At 48.8% G+C, this 27,603-nt stretch overlaps 11 protein-coding genes across 11 annotated transcripts; 5 read left to right on the top strand and 6 right to left on the bottom strand.

Moving 5' to 3' along the window:
- Positions 1-324: 324 nt before the first annotated feature.
- On the bottom strand, positions 325-1,844 carry MCYG_08038 (pre-mRNA-splicing factor 38B; the record flags this gene model as incomplete). The annotated part of the gene is made up of 3 exons (XM_002842909.1): positions 325-965; positions 1,128-1,639; positions 1,708-1,844. 3 exons carry the CDS (start codon positions 1,842-1,844, stop codon positions 325-327), a joined length of 1,290 nt encoding a protein of 429 aa, XP_002842955.1.
- Positions 1,845-2,097: 253 nt separating this feature from the next.
- MCYG_08037 (conserved hypothetical protein) lies at positions 2,098-3,097 on the top strand (the record flags this gene model as incomplete). Its single annotated transcript, XM_002842908.1, has 3 exons — positions 2,098-2,325; positions 2,380-2,599; positions 2,676-3,097. The coding sequence occupies 3 exons, from the start codon at positions 2,098-2,100 to the stop codon at positions 3,095-3,097; spliced, it is 870 nt and encodes a 289-aa protein (XP_002842954.1).
- Positions 3,098-3,294: 197 nt separating this feature from the next.
- Positions 3,295-4,313, bottom strand: MCYG_08036 (40S ribosomal protein S9; the record flags this gene model as incomplete). The annotated part of the gene is made up of 6 exons (XM_002842907.1): positions 3,295-3,477; positions 3,543-3,776; positions 3,862-3,960; positions 4,055-4,073; positions 4,154-4,191; positions 4,271-4,313. The coding sequence occupies 6 exons, from the start codon at positions 4,276-4,278 to the stop codon at positions 3,300-3,302; spliced, it is 576 nt and encodes a 191-aa protein (XP_002842953.1).
- Positions 4,314-4,515: 202 nt separating this feature from the next.
- On the top strand, positions 4,516-5,614 carry MCYG_08035 (60S ribosomal protein L21; the record flags this gene model as incomplete). The annotated part of the gene is made up of 4 exons (XM_002842906.1): positions 4,516-4,603; positions 4,657-4,724; positions 4,794-4,841; positions 5,027-5,614. The coding sequence occupies 4 exons, from the start codon at positions 4,568-4,570 to the stop codon at positions 5,355-5,357; spliced, it is 483 nt and encodes a 160-aa protein (XP_002842952.1).
- Positions 5,615-5,917: 303 nt separating this feature from the next.
- On the bottom strand, positions 5,918-8,848 carry MCYG_08034 (annexin ANXC4; the record flags this gene model as incomplete). Its single annotated transcript, XM_002842905.1, has 3 exons — positions 5,918-6,181; positions 6,224-6,253; positions 6,317-8,848. The coding sequence occupies 3 exons, from the start codon at positions 8,846-8,848 to the stop codon at positions 5,918-5,920; spliced, it is 2,826 nt and encodes a 941-aa protein (XP_002842951.1).
- An 816-nt stretch (positions 8,849-9,664) lies between these two features.
- MCYG_08033 (conserved hypothetical protein) lies at positions 9,665-12,264 on the bottom strand (the record flags this gene model as incomplete). Its single annotated transcript, XM_002842904.1, has 2 exons — positions 9,665-11,913; positions 12,027-12,264. The coding sequence occupies 2 exons, from the start codon at positions 12,262-12,264 to the stop codon at positions 9,665-9,667; spliced, it is 2,487 nt and encodes an 828-aa protein (XP_002842950.1).
- A 1,922-nt stretch (positions 12,265-14,186) lies between these two features.
- MCYG_08032 (transmembrane protein 165) lies at positions 14,187-15,879 on the top strand (the record flags this gene model as incomplete). The annotated part of the gene is made up of 3 exons (XM_002842903.1): positions 14,187-14,777; positions 14,848-15,748; positions 15,812-15,879. The coding sequence occupies 3 exons, from the start codon at positions 14,187-14,189 to the stop codon at positions 15,877-15,879; spliced, it is 1,560 nt and encodes a 519-aa protein (XP_002842949.1).
- A 931-nt stretch (positions 15,880-16,810) lies between these two features.
- Positions 16,811-18,877, top strand: MCYG_08031 (conserved hypothetical protein; the record flags this gene model as incomplete). The annotated part of the gene is made up of 2 exons (XM_002842902.1): positions 16,811-18,165; positions 18,217-18,877. 2 exons carry the CDS (start codon positions 16,811-16,813, stop codon positions 18,875-18,877), a joined length of 2,016 nt encoding a protein of 671 aa, XP_002842948.1.
- Positions 18,878-19,018: 141 nt separating this feature from the next.
- Positions 19,019-19,672, bottom strand: MCYG_08030 (uncharacterized protein; the record flags this gene model as incomplete). Its single annotated transcript, XM_002842901.1, has 2 exons — positions 19,019-19,144; positions 19,178-19,672. The coding sequence occupies 2 exons, from the start codon at positions 19,670-19,672 to the stop codon at positions 19,019-19,021; spliced, it is 621 nt and encodes a 206-aa protein (XP_002842947.1).
- Positions 19,673-21,928: 2,256 nt separating this feature from the next.
- On the top strand, positions 21,929-24,190 carry MCYG_08029 (member of major facilitator superfamily multidrug-resistance protein; the record flags this gene model as incomplete). The annotated part of the gene is made up of 4 exons (XM_002842900.1): positions 21,929-22,133; positions 22,186-22,888; positions 22,945-23,948; positions 24,003-24,190. 4 exons carry the CDS (start codon positions 21,929-21,931, stop codon positions 24,188-24,190), a joined length of 2,100 nt encoding a protein of 699 aa, XP_002842946.1.
- Positions 24,191-24,505: 315 nt separating this feature from the next.
- MCYG_08028 (developmental protein FluG) lies at positions 24,506-27,434 on the bottom strand (the record flags this gene model as incomplete). Its single annotated transcript, XM_002842899.1, has 4 exons — positions 24,506-24,512; positions 24,717-24,834; positions 24,906-26,211; positions 26,271-27,434. 4 exons carry the CDS (start codon positions 27,432-27,434, stop codon positions 24,506-24,508), a joined length of 2,595 nt encoding a protein of 864 aa, XP_002842945.1.
- Between the last annotated feature and the right edge of the window lie 169 nt (positions 27,435-27,603).

The following is a 27,603-nucleotide window of genomic DNA, read 5'->3' as shown; positions in this document are numbered from 1 at the left end:
CGTACATGGGTGCCAATTATATCCACGGACCTCTGCGATGTCAAGCATGTAGAGAAGAGGACCTGGGTACACAGCATAAGCGTTTTTTTCAGCACCAGGGTGAGAAAAAGAAAAGGGGCGGATATACACACAAGAGTCCTGAGCGTCACCTATGTATAAGCCTAACCCCTTCTCGATCCTCACTCGCATTCGCCATTAACCGAATGGATTCTCTAGTTTGGGGGAGATATAAAGAAATTATATGTATGGCCAACGTTGTGTCTTGGCCTTGTCCTACCTCTCCTCCAGAGCATCCGTAGGTGTCTCGTATCTGCGCCGCCCGTTCTACCAAGGGGCCTTGACAGAGATATGGCCATCCTCGTCGATGGCCTTGCCCCTGTCCCATTCCCTGCGCTCCCCTTTCTTAGCCCACTTAACGGTCTCTATATCCCTGCTATCACTTGAGTCTAGGCCTGCAAAGGGCTTGCTTGCTTCCCATTTCTCAATGACCTTGTCCTCAAATCCAGCCCGTCGTAAGCTTTCCGCACCCTTCCGCTTCCACAATGCACGATCCCGCAATGCTTCTAATGCCATATCCCAGTCATCGCCGACATGTTTGTCTGTTTCCTTTGGGTTTAAAAGACCTGGCACAGGGCGGATGTGCCGCGGGCGATCATACTTGGAGTCTTGGTCATCTTCAAGGTGTAAATCTAACGCGGGGTCGTAGTTTGACGAAAAATGGGCGTCAATATTACTCAAATTTGTGGTTTTGTGTGCTCCACGGCCACGAGATCGTACGGGTTGATTGCTACCTGTAAAGGTTGTAGGCGGCGGGGCGGGACCGATAATATCGCTCAGCGGATCTGAGGAGCATGCACTATCATTTTCTCTCTCTCCTGGTGGAAGAGGCCTGCTTTGACTCTCTTCTGCATGTGTTTGGGCCGGGGGTGACGGCGGAGGACTCCGGCCCATGTCAGTGTGGGTATCTGGGCGCAGGCTGTGACTCCTATTTCTGGTATGCATATGTTTTCTACTTTTGCTTTCTATCTCCCTGCTGTGTCGCCTATGGCGGTGAGTCCTGTTTGGGGATTTAGATCGGCTGCGGGATCTTTCGTCGTGATAATGGCGGGATCTCCTGTGACTCTTACTGTGGTGAGAAGCACCCTTGTCATCGGTTTTCTCCGCATGTTCAAATCCATATTTCGAGCATTCATGCTTCCGACGATGCCGGCCGCGACGATCTCTTTCTTCTTTTCGGTTATGTCGACCAACGTCAGATTCCCGCAATACATCCTCCGTGTCCGACCGATCTCCCTGATGGTCTCGCTTTCGCCTTCTTGACTGTGTATTGTAGTCATCATCCGAATATGTGTATTTGTCTTCTGTTTTTCGAGTTTGACGAGATCTACCCTGGTCACGGCCGCGAGGCTTTTCACTTTTCTTCTCACGTCGGTCAGGAGATTCAACTCTTCGCCGTTTGTGTTCCCGTTCACTTCGTTCCCCCGACCTTGGTGGTCTAGGGTGTCTGTCTCTCCCTTCCCTCAAGTTTCTCATTTTTTCCCTCGCCTCCTCCTCCTCTTTCCGTTTCAAATTCGCATTGTGGCTGTCTGTTTCACGAATAATATGCTTTAAAAACCGTGTATTTGGTTTGGGAGCACCGCTGATAGACCTAACATAGCGTACTTGTTAGCCTTGGTAAACCGAAGACAGTAATAATAGCGATAATACCGTTTCGATGGGCCGTATACCCCGAGAGCAGAGTATCTTAGTGAGCAGTCTCGCGCATCCTTAGCAAGGAGTTGGGCAACGTAGTCATCATCATCCCAATTTGCGTTGCCTGTAGTATCCTTCTTATGCTCCGACATGATCTCCTTGGGTCGCCTGGGTCGATCTATCGGTCGTCTTGTATATGTCAAACTCGACTTGAACCGCCGGACTTTTTTGATATCGAGAAGTTGAGATGACTAATCAAACAAACAAGACAAACAAAGGCTTGTTTACTCTTTTTTTTTGTTATCGCGATAAGCTTAAAATTGTTTATCTTCACTCCGCGATATAAATTTAATGTAACGAATAAGACTTTGCATCTCTAAAAGGGATCCTGATATAACTTCAAAAATGGGTGATACGGCCTATTCCGATGCCCTCGAGCAGATTCGCTCATTAGATAAAGACATGCGGGAAGATACACTCGCAATTGTTCGAATCAGTGAACCTATCGGTTCAGCATCGGACGGCAACACAACAGCAGATCGTTCACCATCGAAGCGTGCCTCAGACGTTTCTACAGATGCATATGATAATCCGACGCCAGCTTCTCTGGAAGCTGATTTAACTCACTACAAGGTACGTTTGTCGACTCAAGGCCCGGTAGGCTGTATGGCTAAACGACAGGTATAGGAATTGTTCTCAAAGCTCCGGTTTTCCTATCTAGAACAGGTCACGAAAGAGAAATTTTTGCGTGCAATTGTTGGTGATCCACCTCTAGTTGTTGCCCATAGCGATAATGTAGAACTGGAAGCGGAACTGGCGCAAGTGAAAGAGGAATTGCAACGGAGGAAAGAAGAAGTTAGGATGTCAGTAGAAGAGATGGAAAAGATGGGCAGAGACCTTGCCAAAAGTGATGATCCCAATAACTTCCGCATACCCAAAGCCGTTTACTTTGAGAGCTAATGGTTTTGCTCCTTCAATCACAGGATATGAAAATGTACAGTTACAGACTACACAGCTTTCGGAGCTACCTTCTTCAATTGCAAACCTGGAAGCAACTATCGCAAAACTTCGTGCTGCCCAATCATCACAGCTTCATGAACGGTCTTCTTCATCTCCGTCCCAAAACCTCCCCCTTGAAGCTACTCTCCGACTGTTAGCAGATAAAGACGCCGAATTGACAAGTATAAAGCGAACACTAGCATCTGCGGAAACAGCGTTAGTCCGTAAAACGGGTGAAGCCGAAGCCCTCGAACGGGAGCTAGCTGCACTGGAAAAGAAGAGAAACGAGGTTGTTGCGCAAGCCAAAGAAGCACAGCGACGGAAACTTCAGGGAGAGAGTGACGGACTCGAAGAGATGGGGAGATGGTATGCTGGGGCAGAACAGATACTGAAGGGGTTGGTATGACCCGGTATCATGATATATTCAAGGCGTAGAGTTTCGCTCAGGACTAGGAGTTTTGGACAAGGCAAGAGTGATAAAGGGAAATTGGTCGCTATTGTATATTTAATGATTCGAACATAGCTCATATTTCATGATCATACACGGAGTGTTGAGGATAGCGACATCCATTTATTATTTTGTTTTATTTTGTATATTTTTTCATCATCTACTCCTCATCTTCATCCTCATCATCGCCATCACCCTTCTCGGCAGCCTTCATCTTCTTGCGCTTAACGCGGCCTGGGCGACCACCACCAAGAGGAGAGGTAAGGGAGAAGTCAATGTGCTTCTGGGAGTCAAGTCGGACAACGAAGGATGGGACGTTGACGATTTGCTTGCCGACGCTAGATAGGGATGTTAGAGTAGGTTCCATGGGTGCATGTACGCGAGAGACCAAGAGAATGCCTACCGGATGTGTCTTTGCTTGATGAGAACACGGGCGTGGTGGATGGACTTGGCGAGTCCAAGTCTGTAGACACAGGTCTGGAGACGGCGTTCCAAGAAATCCTCGATCTTGAGAGCAAGCACGTAATCGAGCTTCATGCGGGACTCGTCGAGCACACCAACACGGACTAGTCGTCGAATCAAGGCGTTACCCTCGAACAGGCGCTTGGGGTCCTTCTCGTCAAGAGTAAGAAGCTCACTGCAAATTGAGACCATGTTGTTAGCCTCCGCAACATCATCCAAATCCCCCCCTCAACATCGTAGTAAATTCTGAAGAGCCATACCGAGCAGCACGACGGATCTTGGAGAGGGTCAGGTTGACACGCCACACCTCACGCTTGTTGCGGAGGCCATATTCGCCGACCAACTTCAATTCGGAGTCACTAGAAAGAGGCGAAAATGGGCAGGTTAGGAACAGTTCGCACCAACGACATGAGCAAAAGCAAGCTAATTGCTCAGTGGCCGGGAAGTACTAACAGACGAGCCGACTCGAATGCTATAAAATAGAAGACACGTTAGCCAGCTTGTCCGGTAGTTATTGCAGGATATATAATCGCGGTCCAACTAAATACTTACGACGACGTGGGACCTTGTAGGTCTTGGAGTATGCGCGCCTGCAGTCAACGAAGACACGTTAGCAATGAGGACTTCTTCGCTCTCTCTCTCTCTCTCCAGCAAAGAATATCAACGTACGGAGCCATGGTGGATTATCTGTCGAAAGGCTGAGCTGCACACCAAAAGTTGTCGATGCGAAGAAAAGAAAAAGTCGAGAAAGTCGAAAGTTTTGTTGTTTTTTTTGATGTTCAGGTTGACAATTACATAAGCAGAGTCGCTTCTCCCGTTTGGGCGAGAAACTAGGGCTTAAACCCTGACTTCCCAAAATTGCACGCTAAGCGAAAAAGCTGGCGAGTTTGAAGAAATCTCGAAGTCTTCAACTGCAACGCCGACAACTCCAAGCAACGAGACAAACCCGTTCAACCAGCCGTCAAGATGGGTCACTCAGCCGGTTTGAGGGCGGGCACGCGAGTACGTTCTGGCACTGGCTTGCCTGCGATCGTTTTGATACTGACGTTCTATAGTATGCCTTTTCTCGCGACTTCAAGAAGAAGGGTGTTATCCCGCTGTCCACCTACATGAAAATCTACCGGTACGGCCTTTGACGTGTACGGCTTTATACTAGGCGAATTGTCATGCTGATTCGATTGGTTTTTTTTAGTGTTGGTGATATCGTTGATCTCAAGGTCAATGGAGCTGTTCAGAAGGGGTTAGTTGGCCGTCAAATCCACCCAAGTTGATTCACTTCCATTCGCCTCGAATATGCGATTTCTGGACCGAAGAGAAGGCAGAGAAACCAGAATACAAGAGATGGGAGATCGCATTTTCAAGGGATAAAGGAGATACACCAAAGTTTGGGACAACCGGTTTACTAAAAGTTCCCGTTTTTTATAGTATGCCACACAAGGACTTCCACGGAAAGACCGGCGTTGTATACAACGTTACCAAGTCCGCTGCTGGTGTCATAATCTACAAGCGCGTCGGCAACCGATACATCGAGAAGCGAGTAAACGTCCGCATCGAGCACATCAACCACTCCCGATCCCGAGAAGAGTTCCTCAACCGTGTCAAGGAGAACGCCATCAAGAAGCGCAAGGCCAAGGAGGAGGGCATCCACGTCCACTTGAAGAGACAGCCCGTCGGCCCTCGGGAGGCCAGAGTAGTGAGCCTGGAAGGAAACGCCCCGGAGACACTTGCTCCTCTTCCATACGAGACGACTATTTAATTTAAGAAATCAAAAAACGAACTTATTGAAAATACCTTTTTTCTTTTGCTTGTCTCGAGTTAAAAGCCTGGGCCAGAGGGGGTTTCTCTTGTTCTACCGGTTTTTGTTTTTTAAGGTCGCTCTACAGAGCATTAGAGGGAATACCTTACTCTCCCTTTTTCTTGCTGCAACGAACGTGCCGGAGCTATTTCTTCGGTCGTTGATTGGGAATAAGGCACTCATGACATACAAGGCCCTGCGCCATATTAACGATTTGATTCCTTTTTCCATAGACGAACTATACCGTCCGTGGCTCCGTCCCATTGTCCTCCTGGCGTAGCTTTACTTTCCACATCGGTCTTTCATTTTGTAGTCTTCAGTAAGGCTATATACTTGGCCTTATTTACCTGTAATTGCTCTACGGACACTTTTATTGAATTGGCTTGTTCATTAATGTAGGAAACAGATGAAATAAACCTGGCTTCATCAAACTCATCACTTTAAGCCCCCGACTACATGCCAAAAGAAATCAAAACGAGAATGCCCAGCAAAGCAAAAAACATTATCAGGTAAACCGTCAGTCACTGATGCTCATTTTCAACATGAAAGCTTGAGCTCTTGACCAATTCGACACAAAAGTCTGCCCACTCCGTCTTCTTTTCATGGGCTCCCGCGCCTCCAACTTCAATGATTTCCTCCTCGATATGGTCCTCGATAAACCTGCCATACTTGCGGCGGTACTCTGAATTAACTCTCTCCAAGTGTTGTGGTTCCCAGTGCAGGCGAACCAGTCGTGAGATAAGAAGCTCGGCACGGTCACGCCCGGTGCCGGACTCTGTAATAGCCTGATGGATTAGCAGAGCATCACGCATGGGACGATTACGGACGCCGTTGAGAACATGCCCTAGTGTCTCGCCCTAAATTTCGGGTAATATGGTTAGTGTATATTGGGCAATAGGATTGACTAGAACTAGACATACCACTAGATTCCGAGATTTCGAGAGCATTGCCCGAGTGAAGTTCTCTCGATATGTCATCTCATACGCTTGCAAGACCTCCCGAAGATGCGCATTCCCTCTTACAATGATAATCTGTATCATAGCCGTTTCTCCTCCGTCACGCGATGTCACCGCACGATGAAGATCGATTACGTCCTTACGAACTAAGTCAAAATTCAGAGGCGCGTTATCCGGCTGTCTCTTCTCCTGCAAAGCCAGAAGGATAGCAACACGGAATTTGTCGGCTTTGAGTTCGGTTTGCATGCATAGCTCAAGGTTATCATGGTATCTCTTATCACGGAAGCAAGCTTTGATTTCCTTTATTTCAGCATTGGGTCTCCCTATAAGGGATTCGATGAGCAGTTCATGGCGGGTACGGCTTGATTGGTACCAGAAATTGGCCCATAGAGCTTCGGACTCCCACTGCCCCAAGGCAGTCGCATAGCACACTTTGCCGAAGTTTCCAGGAACCACCATTTTGATGTGCTTGGCCATATTCACCCCTTTTCTAGTCATAACTCTCAGATGCTTATATGCGGAGCGAAGGTCCAGAATCTCGTTGGATGTGAGATATGGAAGAATTTTTATCAGCGTTTTCGGGTTGATTTTCGAATGGGTCAAGGCAGAATGTATTAATTTTGCATCATCTTTGGGATCATAGATGTAAACCGGTTGCTTGGGCGTGATCTCCTTGATAGGGCCAGATCCCAGACTGGTGGACAACCTTCTACGGATTTCAAGCTCCATAGATGCATCTTCTGCTTTTTTCTTGTCCTTCTTGCTTTGCTTGCGGCCCAGGGTCTTGCTTCCTTTGCCACTAAGAGGCTCCATGTCAGATAAAGCGTCATCTGCAAGGGACGTTGGCCACTGAATTGGAGATATGCTTTGATATGTGCCTCTGTATGGCTCTAAAAGCGGGCTGGCTGGGGGGTGGCTGCCATCTGGAAAACTGCCAGGTATTTTCATGTGATCATCCACAGATAATGTCAAGTTACTTGGCCTACTACTGACAGTTTGACGGCGGGGTTTTATTTCCATATATGAGGCCTGCTTCGGCTGGCTAGCTGGAGTTGCAGTGTACTGAATCTTGTTGTCATGGCTCGCGGCAGGGGCAGGGGCTGGTGCCGGAGCCTTGGAATATCTGATTAGTGACTCTGGTACAGCGTACTGATAGACGTCTGGTTGGCTATATGTCTTCTTTGTAGGAATATTTCCAGTGGATGTTGCACGTTTATGGCCACTGGAAGTTTCTGGCTTCGGAGCCAACGTTGGAGCGGCAACTGGGGTTTGACTGTACTGTGGCACATATCGTGCAGCCGGAATAGTAGGATACTGGGTGGTGGACGTTGTTGGGCTGGTGACATTCGCTCCTGGTATCACACTGGGGATGGGACGGGTATAGGCAGAATTCTGCGGGCGAGGGGGTACCTCCGGGGGTGCTGCCGCAGGCGCAGTAGGGGTTACCGCGGGCGGTGGCCGCTGGTAATATTGGGTAATATCCGCGTATATGTTAGGCATATCTGGCAGTTTATTACTCGGCGGGGCTGCAGCTGGCGCTTTCTCGGCTGGTGGGACATATCCTTCACGTTCACATTCGGGTATTTCTGCCCAAGCATTGAGGTCAATCTTTGATGTTTTTTCCTCTGGTTGGGGAGGCCCTTGGGAGAAAGAAGGATAGAGCTGCGATTTGAGCTGTTCAAATGCGTTACCGAGCCCATATTTCTGTGTCATAGGGGGTTTCTCTTCGCTGGGAGCGTAAGCCGTGTGGGAAACCTGATCTTGCTCGAATAAACTTCCATGCCGAGGGGATTCCCTGGTTCGACTGTGGGAATACCGCAACTGATCCTTGGTAGTATGCTCATAGCTAGAGTCAGAATCATATACTGGTCTAGGGTCCGCAGGGAGCCTGCCGCGGGAACTTGATCGTTGGTGGTTGTGGTGGTTTCTGGCAAGGGGGTAGTCGTAAGGGTCGCCATAGGCTAGATGATCATCGTCCTCCTCTGAGTCTTCATAATATTCAGGCTCAGGAAGTCGGGACGACCTTGATGAAGGATAGGTGACGGCTGGCGGTTTAGGCGCCGGAGCACTCTCAACATCTGAATGCGAGTCATACAGGTAGCTCGACCGCTTGCCTTTGGAATGTTTAGAGCTGGATGAATATTTAGGAGCTAGCGCATGCTCGTCGGAGAGATAGTAATGATCGTTTGGTACCGCTACAGAGTGCCTCGAGCTTCTTGACGTACGAAACCTTTCGTCGTCGGATGGCGAAACCTCGCGGTACTGACTAGGCATGTGTCGAGAGCTTGCCCGGCGAGGAGCTTCGTCTTCGTAGGAATCATAGTCATAATACTTTTTTGACTTCTCCTTCTCCCTAGGCGGAGAAGATATGCGAACATGGCTGTGACTGCGACTATGACTGCGACCGTGGCCATGGTCGCGGCCATGGCGCGATCTTGACCGTTCTCGAGACTTGGACCTCGATCGAGAGTACTGGTCTGGGATGCGGAGGGACATGATTGCGAGATAGCTTTCTCACAAGGGCAAAGCAAGACAACTCCTCAGCGACTGGGGAAAGCAGAATCGGATCTGAAAATACTGCTGGCGACCCTGCAGCTTCACAGCGTTGACTCGAGTTGGTGAAGAAGGATCCGAGTTGGGAGGCCGACGCAACGTGCGATAGCTCGAGCCTTGCAAAGTGGGTTTCAGCCGCTCTGCAAACCCAAGCAACGGCCGCTTGGCCCCCATATTTGCTTAACTTTCATGCCGCAAAGATGGCGCACATTGGCTGGTCACGCAAAGGTACCTGGTGATAGCAACTGAGCCGAGTGGACCGCGGTCGTATTGTTTATTGTTGCGATTGGTTGTACAGTGGACATGGCTGTTGGCCTGCATCCGAGGCTTGCGATTGCGCATGCCAAAACGTCAAGGCTCCATAACTCGTCCAATTATTATATCTATGTATATTATAACACCAAGAAGTAAGATAGAAGCTTCCACGGTGAAGCAAAAGGCAACCAAAGAGGATATATGCAAGCCGGAGTCGCAAAATCCCTCAACCGGCTAACCTCATAAAAATATTCGTCGTGATAATCATCATATGTACCGCCAGCACCAGGCTTGGTCGAGTGAGAACAATTTATATATAGAAAATTCGCTTCGCGCTGGATCACAAGATACGCGGTATGTTAAGGATCCATTTTTCCCTCTCTGATGAGCCGTTCCCTCATCTTTGCCTTGATAGGGACATTGGCCATTGCATCAGAGAGTGGTCGACCAGCCCTACGCCACGTTTAGTTATGAGTTGGTATAATAAGAGCGCTGTGGAACAACTCACATCAAATCATCATAATGCATCTGACCGCCTTTGTCCTTGATCTGTACTTGAGTGCGCTTGAATAGTATATTCCCTGCCATGGAGTCTCGCTTCTTTATCTCTGACCAGGCGGGCCCGCCACACTCATCGATCAGTTCTCTCAGACAGGCTTCTTCTTCAAGTGACCAAGCTCTACGTGGGGCCCAATTCAATACAGGTTGTGTCTCTACAGCTACCTGTTCAAACCGCTGTGGTGGAGGAGCAGTGCCAGTAGCTGAGTTGTTGCTGATAGAGGCCTGTCTGCTATTACTTGTTGAAGCTATGCGAGGGCCTGAAGCTGGGGTAGGCCGAGGAGGAGCTGGTGTGTTAGCTACACGCCGTTTCTTCGGCGGGCGATTATCAGTTTCGAATTCATCATCATCGTCATCATCATCATCATCCTCAGATTCATCATCGTGAGGATCTAAAGCTTCGGCTGCAGAGCGTTTCTGCGGGCTTCGTGCAGGGGGCCCATTAGAGCGCGGGCTAGGGGTGAAGCTAATGGGCGAAACCCTGCGTGCATCAGCTTGTCGGTCTATGAATGCTCCACGAGGTCTGTTTTCTTGCTTTATTTTTAGGGTCTTCTTTCCTTCTTCCGAAAGCCTCCATATCTCTGCTGATGAAAGAGGAGGTAACTCTTCTTCGTGCCTGTTACTTAGCCCGTTCTTTTGTGGCGATTCTTGGATGCCTATTCTTGGGGTAGGCCGGGGCGGTGAATTTTGTAGGAGGGACGCGGATGGTTCCTCAGAATTTATGCGCGGGCCTAACACAGCCGCTGGTGTCTCCTTGTCTTGGCCTGGTGGTGGTATGGTACCATTCTTCGTAGCAGGAGGTAAAGTAGAGGGAGCTTCATTCGAGGGCCCAATCGCAAGGACACGCCGGAGCGCACCCTTCCCTTGAAACCGACGACGCGGGCGGGGTACTGGGTTTTCAGCCGCCTGAGGCTCTTCGTTTACCTCCACAGCAGTTGGTTGTGCGAGAATCGGAGGAATCTCTTCCACTGGACCAACCGCAAGCACTCGCTGAAGTGCACCCTTTCCTCGGAACCGGCGATGCGGACGAGCGGTTGGGCTAGCGGCCGCTTCAGATTCCTCAATTTCCCTATCATCACATTCCACTGGTCTCTCTGGTGTGGTATTCCTCTCTACCGGAGACTCAACCTCATCTAGGATAGGATCTGAGGTAGTTTCCAACGGATTTCCCGGCCCAAAACTGGACCGTTTGTCCAGCTCAGCCTGTAGAATCTTGACGGCTTCTTCAACAGGCCTTTGTGAGCTAAGCTGCTGGTCAATGTCATCCGCCCGTCGTCGAATCCAATTTGCAATATCGATGACAAAACCTGACCATGGGAACTCTGCCTCCAGGCCTCCCTTCCTCGATAGCAATCTACGGATTAACAATATCCTTTCCTGAACTATGCCATGAAATTCTTCAGGCAATTGGTCCTCATCGTTCTCAAGGCCATTCATCGTCCAGCCCTTCAGTCCGGCATCGTACTCGCCGAGAGAAGGATTGTAAAACACATCTTCTAGCAATTCTTCAGGCCCGGAACTTTGGCTTCCCGTGTCCGACTGAAGGTTCGCAATGAAACGTTGAGTTCGTAGCTCCAACCCTAGCTGGACTATTTCTCTTCTGCAATCCTCCTCCCCAGAAGGCCCAGCTAATCCAGATGGAAACGAGTCCACGAATGCAACTGGGAAGTTGTCGTCGGCGACTGCTGTCGATGTGGTTGGGTGAGGGTTTATCAGGTCCAGAGCTAGCTGTGCCAGATTAGCTTTTTGATATAGTCCCTGTGATTTCCAATTTAGTTGTTTGATGGAAGATAACGCAACGGCAGAACGTTCGACGGGAATAAAATTGGCTTTCCCAATGCACTTCTTTTGTGTTTGAAAGGTCTCTCTGATCCTATTGAGCCTGGCGGCAAACTTGGGTGTTTGAAAATGTTTGGATATTTTGGTATAAGAAATCCCTGGTGGCGCCAGAAGGTCCAGAGCTTTGTTGGATGCATTAAGTAAGTCGGGAAGGGTATCTAGTATTAGATGTGGGTCGAGTTCGTCAGACTCCTGCTCCGAGTCATCAATTTGAAGCATCGTGGTCCCTGAAATGTTGCCATGATCTGCCTGTGATTCGGCAACATATGTTTGACTGATATTGGACTGGTGCCCGGGAGAGAACTCTAGACCATGCCTTGTATCGTTGGTACGGTGCTCCTTGATGGTCGAAAGGCCTTTAAATGCAGTTAGCTAGTGGACTATGGACCGCGCCAGCGGAGTCGGTAGTAGTTTCAGTGTGAAAGAGTTAACCTGACTCCACAACCCCCCATAGTAGTGTTCAACATACCATTTCCCCTTGATGAAACATCAGAGGTTCTTGGAGTTCGTGGCACAGATTTCCTCCTGGCATCGTCACTCCTTTGTGGCACTGAAGGAACCTTGAAGCTCAAAGGTGCCGGACTCTCTCCAAGCTCTCGACTGCGGCTCCGGGTTACGCGCGAACTTGTCCCTTGCTGGCGTTTAGCGGACACGGAGCGACTTTTCGGCGGCCGACTTTGCGGAGTGACGCTATGGGCCTGGGCCATCATTTTAATTTTTTTTCTTCACGTTCAAAGGGCCAACAAGGCCGCTAACTCATGCTATGGGTATATGTGATATAAACATGTACAAGCAACAGCTAAAGGTCGTATTGGAAGCTGAAAACTGCAAGGTGAGGTTGGTTGAAGCGGTTGAGATGGAAAATATTGAGGTTGGAGCGTCGTGAAAATAAACAACCATGAGCGCTAAACCCGATTCGGGCTGTTTTTATCACGTGAACAAGCTATACTAGATTAGCAACCCTAACCCTAACCCCTAACCCTAACCTCAACCCCGGAAGAGCCCCCGGAGATAATCGGAGAACCGAAAGATCTCGGCGTATTATTAGTCATTTATTACTAAGACGCTCACTCCGCGGAAGTCAAAACTCCTTCTAAAAATAAGATACAGGAACATACATAGTAGCGGATAAAAGCATATAACGAAGAGGACGAACATCTTAATTGGCTACCAAGGCCGATCCGCATGATAGCGCTGTTTTTTATGCACTAGGCAGCTCGAGATATGTACGCTAGCTACCCATGGAGACTATATCGTGTCTGATAACAGCTAACAATGTGATGGAAGGTTGTCGCGATTGCGACTTGCAGGATGATGCTGGGAAGCTTGCCATGCCCCTTGCTTCGCCCCCCAATATACGGATTACGAAAACCGGTGCGGATAGCAACCGTTGTGTCGGTAACTTGTGATCTCGAGGACTACCTATCGAGAGGAGCTCAAATCGGCCTGCTATCTGATGTTCAACGACCTATCGAAGCGGGCAGACGAGCCGAGACAGAGCTACATAGCGAAGAAATCACCTTGAGAGCAAAAACAATGGAGACAAATGGGGAAATACTATGTAAGCTAGCACCCTTTTTCGAGGCCAAAACACTGGTGGTGCCAGGGGCATCCATGGCGGAGGCCCAATGCTTGCCCCAGCCATGGAGGGGGTAACACCAACCTCCATAAAATAGGCCCAGTCGATGTTTAAGATGTTGGTGATGAGATATGATCTGTCTCCTGTTGTACCCTATACACAATAGTACAGGGTACATTTTACGTACATGGGTACGGAGTAACTACCTCTTATCGATCACAGAGGACTGAAAGCTCCCGGATCAGTGGCACGGAAGAAGGGAGTGTCCTGGCTTTTGTTAGCAAGCGGGTGGATCTACGGAGTATATCTAACATGGGCTAAGCAGACGAGCTGCTGTCTCATCGTTGGCTCTTGAAACCTCCCATTTAAACTCGAGTTGTTAGTAGTTACTCGTCGCACATCTCGCTGTCTTTTACCTTTTCCTACCTTTTGATAAAACCGACAGCTCTGACAGACGGCGAAAAGCCTAACCTTCCTCTCGTCTTCTTGCCTCTTCTTTCCAGAGGAAAATGGCGAAGAAAAAGGGGGTCTTCTTCTCCATGTCACAAGTGTTTTATCCCTGATAGTCCCAAGAAGAAGCAAAAGAAACAAACATCTTGTTGCCAAGAAAACTGCGCCAAAAAAAGGTCGAGGCCCAAGAGGGCTCACGTGAGCTGGCCGAGCCTCCAACCCCTTTGAGGAAGTTTTTGAACATCTTCAAGTTTCTATAACTACCACATATCACTTCTTCTGCTTCTGCTTCGACAAGCAACCTCTTTACGGCTGGAACATGCAGAGATAGGCCTTCGATCACGCTCATTCATTCATTTCTTCTTGTTGTTCTTCGTCTCCTTCCTGGTACGCTTTGGTTTTTGGGTATTCTCGGCCTCGTCATCGCATTTGCTTTCGTTCAGAGCGATATCACGGACTTTGACAGACGTATCCGACCAAGTCTTGCTCATATTTTGCGATCTGGAATTGCTTTATTTGCAGGCTGACTGTTGGAGTAATCTGTCTTGTCTGGGAAATAACTGAACACCACCTAATCAGACTACTTCGCTGCAGCTCAACATGCGTGTTCAGCCTTTCGTCTCATCCGCCCTTCTCCTCCTCTCCGTATCTACAGCTATAGCCGGCCCCGTATCGAACCCAGATGCGAAGAAGAAGTCGCCTTCCAAACATAGTCCAGAGTCAGACTCTACCAAGACCGTTGCAGAGGCTCTCGCTACAGACAACCCCCAAACATGGGACTTTAGCGGTCCCTTTGACGGAAAGGATGGGAAACCCCATGCCGGACCGTTTGTAGAAACAAACGCAGAGCGGGACCGTAAGAAGTCCCAGAATGGGTCCAAGATGAAAGACGAGGAGGACGATACTTTCTCTGAAAACACCGAACATATCGCCCCAGACGGGACCAAGATCCCTCACTCGAATGATGGAGTTATGGACGATAAGAACCGTTCGGGCCCCAAGGAAGGGACAACAGGGACAGAGGGTGGAGTGTCGGAGAAATCTAAAGGAAAGGACACCAGCGGAGACAGGAAACCAGATCCTCCAAAGGAGGCCCCTCCACTACCTCACAGTGAACAGAAGAAGATCCCCGGACAGGACGACCAGACAGAGAATTACGAGGATGAGAAGAAGGGGTCTAAGGTATTGGAGGTATGTTAATTCTATATCATGACCTAGCACGTTGCTTGACAATTATCCTAACACGTATATCCCTTTGTAGAAACCAGACGATCTTCCAGAGTCTCCTCACTCTATCTCCTCAGGGAAATCCGACAAGCCTCTTGGCCCTGGTATTTCCACGAAACCGGGCTCATCTCAGTCGCCTGGTACAAAGACACCGACTGGGGCTCACAACAATGAATTCATCCACCCCTCTGATTCGTTTTTCCTATCCCTGACGATGATTATCTTCTCTGAGATCGGTGATAAGACCTTCCTGGTTGCTGCGCTTATGGCTATGCGCCATCCTCGGATGCTCGTCTTCTCCGCCGCATTTAGCGCACTTGCTGTCATGACCGTTCTTTCTGCTATTCTTGGTCATGCCGTTCCTACCATACTCCCCGCACATTTTACCAGCGCCCTCGCATCTGTACTATTCTTCGTCTTTGGCTGCAAAATGATGTTAGAGGCGCGCAACATGGCCCCGGACGAGAACGTGAGCCAGGAGATGAAAGAGGTCGAAATGGAGCTGGAGGAGAAGGAACATGAACAGCGCCGTATGGGCCGCAACCGCTCCGGCATCAGTGCGTATGCGCTAGAGTCGGGACATGGTGGACTTCCTCGAAAGAGCAGATCCTCAAACCACATCCTTCCCTCTCCGGAGAGCCTGTCCTCTTCTTCGTCAAGGGACAACTCTCCGTCTCGCTCTAACACCCTCGCAAATGTCACATCCGGCGTTAGCAACCTGTTCTCCTTCCTACTGAGCCCCGCTTGGGTGCAGACCTTTGTAATGACATTCCTCGGGGAATGGGGTGACCGAAGCCAAATAGCCACCATCGCCATGGCTGCTGGTGCTGATTATTGGTGGGTTACCTGTGGTGCAGTAATCGGACACGGGTTATGCACCGCTGGCGCCGTTATAGGCGGACGAGCCATCGCTGGCAAAGTCAGCATCCGAGTTGGTACGATTAACCCTTCTGGTTCCCCTTTTTTTTCATTCATTCACTAACATAGTCCTTTAACAGTTACCTTTGGTGGCGCCGTTACCTTCCTCATCTTCGGTCTTCTTTACCTTTTCGAATCTATATACTAAACACCATTGCTTACCTATATCCTGCCTGTGATAACAGTGCTACCACATTGCCTTCGCGCTCATGAATTACTACTCTACCTTAATTTCTTTTCTCCCATTTTATCCCGGGAATCACATTCGGCGCTCAACTTCGCGCGCACTCTCTCTCTCTTACGAACTGATCATATGCCTTTAGGAACCCCCTTATCTTTCTCCTTTTTCCATTTACTTCAGATGTTTTCATGGCGTGCTGTCCATTTCCCCTTTCCTTTTTCTTTCTCTTAGCTCTTGTTTCGAACTGTTATCTCGACGGATGGTCCTCTTGTATTCTTTTTTTAGTATGCATCTCTCACTCCCTACTTTACAACCATTTTTCATCCTGGCCTTTCCATATCAATCCCAACATCCCCGTATGCCAGATATACCAGCATTTTCCTTCTCTCTATATATATCCTCTAGTCTCTTTTCCTTTTCAATACTTGGTCTACCCACCTTTCTGGTATTTTTTGCTGAAGTTTTCCTGCAAGGCAAGGTTATCAAAACATAGAAGGATATGGTTTTTTCGTTGCTTTATTATGAAAACACAAACAGGCTGGATGACACTGCCACATATGCTAATCAATAAGATATTGTTAACCCATACCAATTGGATGTGGTCATGTTGGAATGAAACTGCAGGACTGCTTTGTATTGGTATTTGGTTAGAGCAAACACCAATATCACTATTGATATTAGTTTTCTTCTTGTCCAAACAACTTCTCACCCTGAAGTTGACGGAGGATGCCGTCTGTTTTACCTCTACGATTCCTACTAGCACAATAGTTAGCTAGTAGGGGTTGAGAGGACAAGAATATTAACTACAGAACCCCTTCCACCGAAATACCAGTTTATCCATCTGGTGCATCCTCATCTACCAATCTATTATCATCAAAGGCAAGGCCATTCAGACTCCATGGCTCAGCTCGAGGTTCCCAAACAGCGCTCTACAGGAAGCCCAAAGAAGAAGACAGAATGCAGCAAGGAATTCTCCTCCTTCTCGTCTTCAGGATCATCCTCGTCTATCGATATACCTGTAGTCTTCAGCGTATTTTATGGCAAACCACACAGCCCTTCTTGTCAGCCGGCCTCCCCACAACCACTCCAACACGCCTCTTTCGAGACCAAAGTCAGCCATACATTTATTGAACACGCTCGAAAGAGTACGGAAGAATCGCGAGGTAGGATATGGGAACGTCGCAAGCATCGCCGGGACTGCGACTCCATCCAGTTTAGAGAGATAGTCTCTCTAGCGAGCGCACACCATGACCAGATACTAGAGCTGTGGGGGAGCAAACACTGTGCCATCTGTGAGAAACAGCCCGCTGCAGCAGTGGTTTACCTGCCTATTTGCTGCACGTATGATGGATACTATACGCTTGCAGACGGAGATAAGTTGTTTGCGCTGATGCTGTCGATTTCAAAACTTGTTGCAGAGCTCGACTCGGATGTGAAGGTCCGTTCAGCCATCGGAAGCAACGTCCATGTGCCATATATCAACGGCCTTGCTGTGCCAGTCTGTTTGACAGGCGATAAATGCCGCAAGGAGGCCAACTCGGATATCGTGAAGTTCTTAAAGGCCTTCGGATTCGATGACAATCTCGCTGCAGATGAAGCAAAAGCCGATAGCGAGCATAACGACGAGGAAAGGGCAAAGGATGAACAGACACGGGCATTCAGACCGTTCCCGCAGCGTCGATCGACTTGCAGCTCGAAATTTGCCACGGATATGGCCATGTTTCGCGATGCCATCGAAGCCGATGAATGGGAAGACGACGATGTCAGTGATAGCAGTGATGATGCTATGCCAAATGAACCACCCATCCCTAGCATCCCTGGCAACAGCCCTACGCGAACGTATATGCGCGAACGAGTTCCGCTGAGATATACGGTAATATGTGGCCAGCCGATACTGAGCCAGAGTCAGGGCTTGAATGTTACTGAGGTTGATGCTGGTCGTCTAACTTGTCTGGTCTTTACCTCTCGATGGGAAGCCGGTCTGCTGGAATCTGTTGCAAATGCCAGCAATGATCCAGAGCCATATCAGATAATAGCCTCGTTCCACGAACGATTTATCATGGCGTCTGCCGAATTCCGCTGCTGCATTTGCCCGAATCCTGTGTTGGCCACAACGTTGGTTCACTGTCCGATCTTCTTCAGGCGAGATTCCGATAATGCCCCCTGTAACTTGCCTCATCGACAATCAATGATTAAGTTATTACAATATACAAAAGGGCGATGGAACTACCCCCAGACAAAGGCAGCGTTGGGGTACGACGGAGTATGGCATATCAGTGATTTTGTTGTACCGATATGTCATAGGGCCTCCATATGTGAAGAAACCGCGAGAACCGCAGCAAGACAGTTCATCGACGAAACACTAGTTGCTGGCACGAAGAGATGTTATCCTGAATTATTGCCGGATACTGACCTTCTAAGTACATACTGGGTTGAGAATGGAGGCAAAATCCCCAAGCTGGTAGTTGAAAGGATAGGACTTGGCATGTTCACTGACTCCAACCAAAGAGATGATGTTAGGTCAGAAGAAATAGTGAAGAACAACCGAGCCATCGAGGAGTTAAGGCTCTCTGTCAAAGCTAAACGAGAGAATGGAGGCGGTACTGCTGGTTCCGATGCATACGTGCCTAGCCTCGATGGTAGAGGAAACGACGCCGGCCCCTGTCTTCCCGAAGAGCTACGTAAGGAACTCATACAAGAGGGAGGAAAAGTCTACACTTATAACATCGAAGATGAAGATGCAATGGGCTCTGCTGAAGCCGAGGAAAGAGGCATACCAACCTGGGGCGGATATCCTCTTAGTGAAGAGTCAGCCAAACTGGTAGCAGCAGGACTACATGAGACGACGCTGGTGAAACCTATGATTACGATGGAGGTGCTTAAGACATTGGAGAGTACGAAGGAGTTTATCAAGGAACGATATCATCTACGTGAAGACGAGGGAGATGTCAAGGAAATGTCATAAAGGGTTGTTGACATGAAGTAATAATTAACTACAGGATATCCAAAATTCAAATGAGTCACTTATACATGATTCACCACCTTTAGGATCCCCAATAAAACAGATCAAACAGCTATTTTTGTTTCTTCCCCCCCCTCCCTTCCGTCAATACCAAGTCATACACACGCCATATACAGGAGTAGACAAGTAGCAAACACTCTTCCGTCCACCAAACGAGTAGAAAATACAGACAGCCACCATATACATGATTAAAACAGTAGTAGTAGGCAACTATCGAGCATGAACCATATTTCCAAAGATAGCAACCAGATCCTTCTTGCTGAATGCGGGGGCTGGAAGAGCCAGCTTGATAACGGGTGGAGAGTCCGGTATATGGATGACAGGAGATGATTCCACCGATGAAGGGGTCGATTCGGAAGCGATCGAGCGTCTTGAGTCTAGAGTAGTCGGATAAGATGGTCCGGGGTCGGGACGGTCGCATGCAGAGATCACTATCGGAGGTGGTGCACGCGGGGCCGGCATGGAAGCAACGTCGGGTAGACCGCGTTCCGGGTAAGGGTGAAGGGGTTCACCCCAGCCTTGACGACAGATGTCGAGTGGGCGGAATTCCTTGCGAGTAACGGGAGTAAGAGCAGTGATGTCTTTGCGGTCTGCCTCAGGTTTCGTCCGGGCCTGTTCTTTGCCCTTGTTGCGTTTTTTGAAGAGGTTGGCGAGCTTGCGGAATGGGTTGGGGAAGGATAAGTCGATACCCTCGAGGGCATCGACGTTGAAGATCTCTTCGACATCGCGGGCGGGCATTTTGATTTTAGATGTTTTTTAAGATGTTTGTAGATATTGTTGAGATGCCTTTTTGAAGCCTTGAGGCTTTTCGCAGGTGGTATCAAGTCTATAGGCTGTGGTATTGATGAGCTAAATGCTCTGATATACTTGATATATGTTTATGTATGTGAAATAAACGGTTCAAATGCAGCTTGGTATTTGCTGTGAGCTTTGTTGGTTGCTTGTGTTGCCGTGAGGATGGATCTGACGAGGACTCCGGACTGTTTAGGAGATGAGTAGACGGTGCAGAAAATAATTAGGAAGACAAGTTAAGAGGAATGAGAGAAGAGCAATAAATCTGTCTCTCTTCTGGCCACCGATCCGTCATATTCCTGAATTCTATGGGGAGTCATCGCGAACCCTGGATAGCATGGACTAGAAAGAGTCAATGACGTCTTCATCTCATATTATCCCAATATGGAAAGCGAGAGAAAACTGGTAGAACCACGGTAGAGCACTGAAGCAGTAGTGAAAAGACCACTTTGACTCAGGCGATGTTGCCATGGTATCTGTATTATAGCTTTCTTCCTTGATATCTCCTTGTCTGCACCAGAATAGATGGCGAGACCCTGGTACAGCCATATCAACGTCGTCAGCCATTTTTCGTGCTCTTCCAGTGCTTTCTCAGCGATAGAGGAGAGCGAGTCATAGTCATGGTTGCTGCATATTCTCCTCAGGCACGATACGTGGCTTCACAGCAGAACCGTGGCACATGGGGTATATTGGATATATACGTATATATTCGAGATATATAAATTGAGCATGTCGGGTCCTCTGTAGATGTAGGAAAGATGCAAAAGAGATGTTTAAGAGGAAGAGAAGATAATGCTGAATCTCCACATCCCGCTCTCCGATTCTCCGGTGTGGTGAGGGATATGATATCATACGAAGCCCTCTTCACCGTGCGCAGCATTAGCATCAAACCTGAAACCGCCATTCTCATGATGGTGTATCTCTCAGTTATCGAGATGCCTAATTATTGCTTTTGATAGGTATGTAACCCGACTCCTGATAGAGAGAGAAAGCTACATCACCCGTTCACCTGAGCCAGTGGTGGGTGCATTTCCCCCACAAGGTAATACATGTTTAGCAGTCTGAACACTCCACTCCCAAATAATCAGACGAGAGAAGCGTTATCGTGAGCTTCGTAAACCCGGGTTGATCGCAGTAGCCGCCACCAACCTCGCGGCCGCTGTGGCCGCCACGAACGCTGATCCCGGTGTTCTCTTGTTGGCTCTGCTCCCTTTGAAACTTGACTGGAAAAAAAAGGGTCAAAAAAAGGAACAAGCTATGCACCCTTTATCTAAGAGACGTCCCATGCACTGCTTAAAGTGCCCCTAACGCCCTTGGCAAGGATATAAAAAGCGCTGTTAAGTGCTGCGCGGTGACGTTATGATATCATCGGGCTAGTTGCGATTGGACGACGGCCTTGCTCTGTGGAGGGAGGACACACTGGGGTTCCCATGCGCAGCGAGCACCCCTTCGCGTAGCTTGTGGATGTTTCTGTGGAAGAGAGCAGAGATAGGAGCAAAGGGAGAGACATCAAGGTGGCCACCGACACCCACGCGGGCGGTCGAGAGTTGATCCTATGCGCCAAGGGGCAGGGAATACGTATACGTAGGATGTTGTACAGAATAGAGAAGAGAGAGAACAATGTCAATACTGCAGTCGTTGTAGCTGTTGTAGCCGTTGTAGCTGGTGTGGTTGCAGATGAAGTCGTCGATATATCCGAAAAGGGAAACGCGAGGAAGTGTTACGGTGGTGATGCTTAGTGACTAGCGTGGTACTTACGTTTAGCGCAGTTTTTTGCGGGTAAAAGAAGTACCGTGTAAGTACCGCGTCACATGGCTGTTTGAACGAACCACCAGCTCCAGCAAAAAGGGAATTTATATAAAGACGACGCTGTTCCACTTCTCTTCTCTTCGTCTCTTCTTCTTCTCATCTGTTTTCCCTCTCGTAGAGAGCACAGAAGATGCTTGTCTGAAGTTTCCATCATCATTTTGCTGTGTTTTGCCTCCCTGCTGGGTTCCTACGCCTCCTTCGACCAGCTTTCACCAAACAACAAATTGACCATAGACGGGACAGCTCGACATTGTCTCTTCCGAATATAATATTACAGTATATACATCTCCTGCTTCTCTGCTGGTTGACGTAGCAGACGATAGCAAGCTTAGAGAGCTGGTTCTCTCGCATATATACCTACCAATTGAAGGCAAGCGGACAGGACGGGCTCAGATGGCGGACGAGGTGCAAGCAGAGCGTTCCCCAGCTCAATCAGACGTTATCAAGGAAGATGTGGCTGCTCCAAAGCCTGGTGTCAAGTGGACGAAGTATCTTGGTCTGAAGGGCAAGGATTCTCAAGCCCTCGAGGAGAGATGGGCTCACCGGGAGAAGTGGTCGATGGGTATACTCAGTGACAAACACACCGATGAAGTACCAGGTAAGACGTCTTTATCTCTTATTCTTCGCCTGGTCATGGCTAACCTGTATAGGAACCATCCTACTGCTTGCTTCAAAACGAAATGAACCTCTCGGTCTCAGAAATACACCAGCTCGAACATCCGCTACGTCACTACCCTCGCCATATCCTCCATCCAGGTCCTCTTCACGCGGCCCGGCAGCGCCCAAGAAGCGTACAGCAGACGGGACGATAGTCTTGGATCCACAGCCGGAAGAGTCCATGAACGACCCTCTCAACTGGCCTGTCTGGCGTCGAGACCTGGCGATGCTGTGTCTGGGCTTCTACTGCATGCTCGGAGGTGGTATGACTCCCATCCTGGCTGCTGCATACAATGAGGTCTCGCTAGAGTACAGTATCAGCTTCCACAAGGTTGCCTTAACTACGGGACTCTACATGCTGGGTCTTGGGCTCGGTTCGGTCGTCATGTCGCCTACTGCCATATTATACGGTAAACGGCCGGTCTACATCGCCGGTGCTACCATGTTCATCATCTCTGCGGTCTGGTGTGCTCTCTCTCCTTCTTACGTCAGTCTTGTCATTGCTCGCATCTTCCAGGGGTTGGCTGTTAGTCCTGTTGAATGTCTGCCTTCTGCTACCATTGCAGAGATCTATTTCTTGCATGAGCGTGCCTATCGGGTGGGTATATATACATTGCTGCTTTTGGGAGGGAAGAACTTGATTCCCCTTGTCAGTGCAGCCATCACAAACAGTCTGGGATGGCGTTGGATTTTTTGGTACGTGTGGTCAATCATTATCCAATGCTTTGATACATAAAACTAACGTTTGGCAGGATGGTTGCTATCACTACTGGATTTGGTGCGATCTTGGTGTTTTTCTTCGTTCCAGAGACCTTCTGGGATAGAACTCCACGTCCTCGTGTGAAGAGGCCCAATATGCGCAGAAGCGTCTCTGATCTTGTACATACCCTCCGAGGCAGGTCCTCGCAGCCTGTCACCCCTGGTCCCGAAGAACCAGACAAGCAGCTGGGCGCTGCTACACCCCGGAAGCACAAAGATGTGCATGTTGGCTTCGCTGATAATGAGAAGTCAGAAGTCGGGATGGAGGCCAGCAGGGCAGAGTACGAGAAAGACCTTGGCCAGCCTTCCGTTCCGGCTATAGTGATTGACCCCGAGGCCCAGCGGTCCGTTCCTGCGTCCAGGGACCAGGCGGATCCCACAGTCCAGCTATCCCAACAGCAGATTTACACCAGTAACCTTCGCGCCAAACCGCCAGTCAGCTTCATCCAGTCCCTTAAACCATGGAACGGCCGAATTGCCAGAGACAGCTGGCTCCGCGTCATGGTCCGCCCATTCATCCTCTTCGCCTACCCTGCCGTCCTCTGGTCGTCCATGGTCTACGCCCTCTCCGTCGGCTGGCTCATTGTCCTCTCGGAATCGGTGGCGGAAGTCTACGCAAACCGCGACGCCTACAATTTCACCCCTTTACAAGTTGGATTAGTGTACATCTCTCCATTTGCCGCTGGTATCCTTGGCACAATAGTGGCTGGCAGAGTGTCCGATATCGTCGTTCGATTCATGTCCCGTCGAAACGGAGGCGTTTACGAACCTGAGTTCCGTCTCGTCATGGGTGTTCCTATCACATTGGCCACAACCATCGGCCTAATGGGCTTTGGATGGAGTGCTCAGGAGAGAGATAACTGGATCGTACCCACTGTGTTCTTTGGCATCTTGTCCTTTGGTTGTACGCTCGGAAGCACCACGTCCATCACTTTCTGCGTGGACAGTTACCGTCAATATGCCGGCGAGGCGCTAGTGACGCTGAACTTCAGCAAGAGTAAGCCACCTCCATCCTACAGTATTTACCATTTTGACTAACCATTGCCCATAGACGTTCTTCATGGCTTTATTTTCTCTCTCTTTTTCGTCCAATGGCTCCAGGCAGATGGAGCCAAGGCGGTGTTTGTTGCATTAGGCGGCATTCACCTTGGCTTAATGCTTTTCACAATCCCTCTATATATCTATGGTAAACGAGCGCGTATGTGGACCGTTCGAAAACGTTTGATGGAGAAGTTTTAGACCAGATGCCGTTCTTTATTTAAGCGTTGCGTTGTTGATATTTCTTCCTGGTTGGTTTATGTGTTTACGTTCTTATTATGGCCCTTAAGATGATACCTTCTTCGTTCCAAGCTTGCTTGATGTTTTTGAAGTTATATATCCGAAGATTTCATGATCCTTCTTTGCCGTTTATGAATATATGTTGATGATTCATTTCTGTTAGTTAGGCGTTGAATTGGCGATTCATATTTCATGTATCAGAATGTCTACTACATAGTTCCTGAAGCCTAAAATAAGACGAGTATAGCATCCGTGAACTTATAAAACTTATTAACGTTAAAGACTGAAAGAATAATTGTAAATACCGAAATCCCCGCCTGATGGCTGCTGCTACCTACTCGAAGGTATGTATCTATAGATTATTCGCTTTTCTAACTAATATTTCTCAATCAACCAGTTACGCTGCATGGTATCACTCATACTACTGAGCAACCTCTGCTCCCCCATCCGAACACCAATATGCCGTTTAATAAAGGTTCTGCCTAACAAATCTTGGAGTGCTGAATCTGCCTTCAAGGCCTCAATACTCTCTTCGATTGATCTGGGAAGGGCCGTAGTTATCCCTAGTTCCGTACGCTCTGCATCGCTCAAGTCTGCAGGGTCAACTGTATACAAGCAATATTAGCCACGCGTGTCCGTTATCATGAAATAATGAGTAATCATTTTGTGAACGTACCATTGCATGCTTTCATTTCTAACTTTAACCCCTTTTTCATACCCAGATATCCTGCGCCAATCACCGCGGCCATAGCCAGATACGGATTCGACATACCATCCATGGATTTGATTTCCCAATGTCCCTCGCTAATTTTGCGAATGGGTGTTTCTCGATTCTGATCTCCCCACGCAACCCAGATTCCACCAGCCCATATACCAGGCAAAACACGCTCATAGCATGCCTTTTGAGGGAATGTAAATGCCAAAACGGATGCAAAGTGTTTTAGCATCCCAGCAAGGAAGCTATCTTCGCGTGTAGGTGGCGTGACTGATATATGGACGTGAGATGCAGTCCCAGCATGAGTGGGGCTGGGCCTAGGGTATAGAGTTGCTCGAACACCGTATCTTTCGGCAACGGTGACAATGACCTGTCGAGCTCTGATGAGTAAATCGACAGAGGCCAGAGGCCGAGCCGGAGGAAGCACAAATTCGAATTGTCCTGGAGATGACTCGGCGTGGAACTGCTCAATTTCAATACCTAGGGATAGTAGCTCTGAAGCTATTTCTTCCACAAGGGGCAGTGCTGTCCTTGTATCCGACGTCATGTTTGACCATGAATGATTGAGAACCCATGGGGTGAAATAGTCTTCTGCTTCAAGATAGTTGTAGCCATGGTCTCGCTCCGCACCGGATGTTTTCATGAATACCACCTCGACTTCAAATCCTAGGAGCAGAGAAACTCCAAATTCGGATTTGCACTTGTCGACCATATTCTGTACCATAGTTCGCGGGCAGCCTTCCAAGGGTTTGCCCTCTGAAGTTTTCCAAAATGTCATTATCGTTGCGCTATTAGGAGGGCCAGACCTTTTAAAGTTAGGGGATAGAGTGGTGACATCGGGCCTTAAGAGGAACTGGCCAGCAGTCAAAGCACCGGGTTCACCTAACGTATCATTCTGGAGTAAATTCATAAGAGCCGTAGTGATTCCGATAGACTTTCCCTGTAGGATACGGTGGAATTGGCAAGCGGGGAGCATACGAACGCGAACGGTGGCCGTGTAATCAACGAATTGGAGCCAGTAGAAGTCAATGTTAGCGTAGAGAGAAGTAAATCTTTGGGCTGTTTGGAGAGCAGTTTCTGATGATTCCCGGGGGAATAGCTCGGGGAACGGCGTCTCCTCAGTCCGCTGAAGATTTGAAATGGTCTCGAAACTTACCCTCTGTTCAAGGCCGTATAGCTCGTTAGAGTTATTGAACAGGATATCCTTAACTGAGTCTGCCGCGTGCTCAATGGTAAAGTCTCCTTTGTATACGTACTCAGTGAATACCTAGAATTACCCTTGAGTGATCTCGTTTCGTTTGAAAAAGGGGAGTTAGAGGGCCATACCGATTCTAACGCTTGTCTAAACTGAAGGTTAGACAGCCAGAAGGTCTCAGGGTGAAAGTGACCATCAGTGCTCCAGAGAAGTTTAGACGTAGGCACTAATTCCAAGGCCTGACGGATGACTGATATCTGACCATCCCGGCTGATCATTGGGAATACTTCTCCGAGGTCCAAGTAGACGTTTTTAAAGGTACTGGCCAGGTATCCTGCTTGCCGTGTAAACGGGTACGACGAGTGAAGTAGAACAAACTTAATGGTGTCGTATTCCTCAATCACAGGCTGTAGAAGAGCAGGATCAGAGAGGCTCAGTTCTATGTCTGAATCACCCAGGCCTGTATGGAACTGGACCGGCTTCGTCCTCCCTGAGGTGATTTGATATTGCCGGATTATATTAAAGACAGACAGTATCAAATAGTCGTTCAATGGTTTGCTATCGATACGGCTATTCCCATCTGTCGACATTGACTGGAAATAAGCATTAAAACTCCGTAGGACATCTTCGGTTGCTGGCTTCTTGACAGCTAGGCCAGACCGGTAGCAGATAATGGACTTGAACCCAGCAACATCCAAGTCCTCTAGATATGCCCTGATTCGACTCCTAAAGGCCACCTCAAAGATGCTTAGGAGCTGTGTAGCAGAATATTTCCCCATAATAAGGCCATCTTCATCTCCAGTTCCGGGTGTGGTATCGACAGGGAACTCGTTCCCTGTGGCCTTTTGCAACAGTATCTTCAGGATCGAGGCAGCCAGAGTTTCGATACGGACGATCCTCCTCGTGGCTCCAGGAGTGAACCGGTCATGCCATTCGTACGGCTCTGAGTAGGTAAGGTCCAAACCGTCGTCCAGGAGAAGCATATGTGTCCCATGGAGACATTTCTTCACCAGCTTTCCATAGTCGTCTTCAATCGCCTCTTCTCTGGCAGCTTTGATGGCATTCCACTCTGCAGGACAGCCGTACAAGCTCGCCAACTGGCTGAGGGCTCTGATATGCGGAAGAGACTTGCAGCCATCCTGGAGGAGAGCGTCGCCCTGGGCCTCGGATACGACGCTCTCGAGGGGGTATTTGCTGTAGTCTGCCGCATATTCAGCGCTCAAGATGTTGTGTGCATGGTTGTCGATGAGCGGATGAGTCTGGATAAGCCGCCGAAGGGCCTGAATGTCTGCCATCCCGGCCTCCTTTGAATTATACAAGCCTGGTTGGTGGCTTTTTGGGACGTTCCGTGGTTGAAGCTGAGGGTTTGGCTGCTTTTTGGCGGTGGAAGAACAAAAAAGCGACTTCAAGCCTCCAAACGTCGAACCAACAACGCGGATGAATATTATACAAAGTCACTCTGTA

Source organism: Microsporum canis, genomic scaffold (assembly GCF_000151145.1).
Source record: "Microsporum canis CBS 113480 supercont1.8 genomic scaffold, whole genome shotgun sequence".
Classification (NCBI taxonomy): domain Eukaryota; kingdom Fungi; phylum Ascomycota; class Eurotiomycetes; order Onygenales; family Arthrodermataceae; genus Microsporum; species Microsporum canis.
The sequence above is the reverse complement of the archived record's forward strand: the minus strand, read 5'-3'. Positions and strand labels throughout refer to the sequence as shown.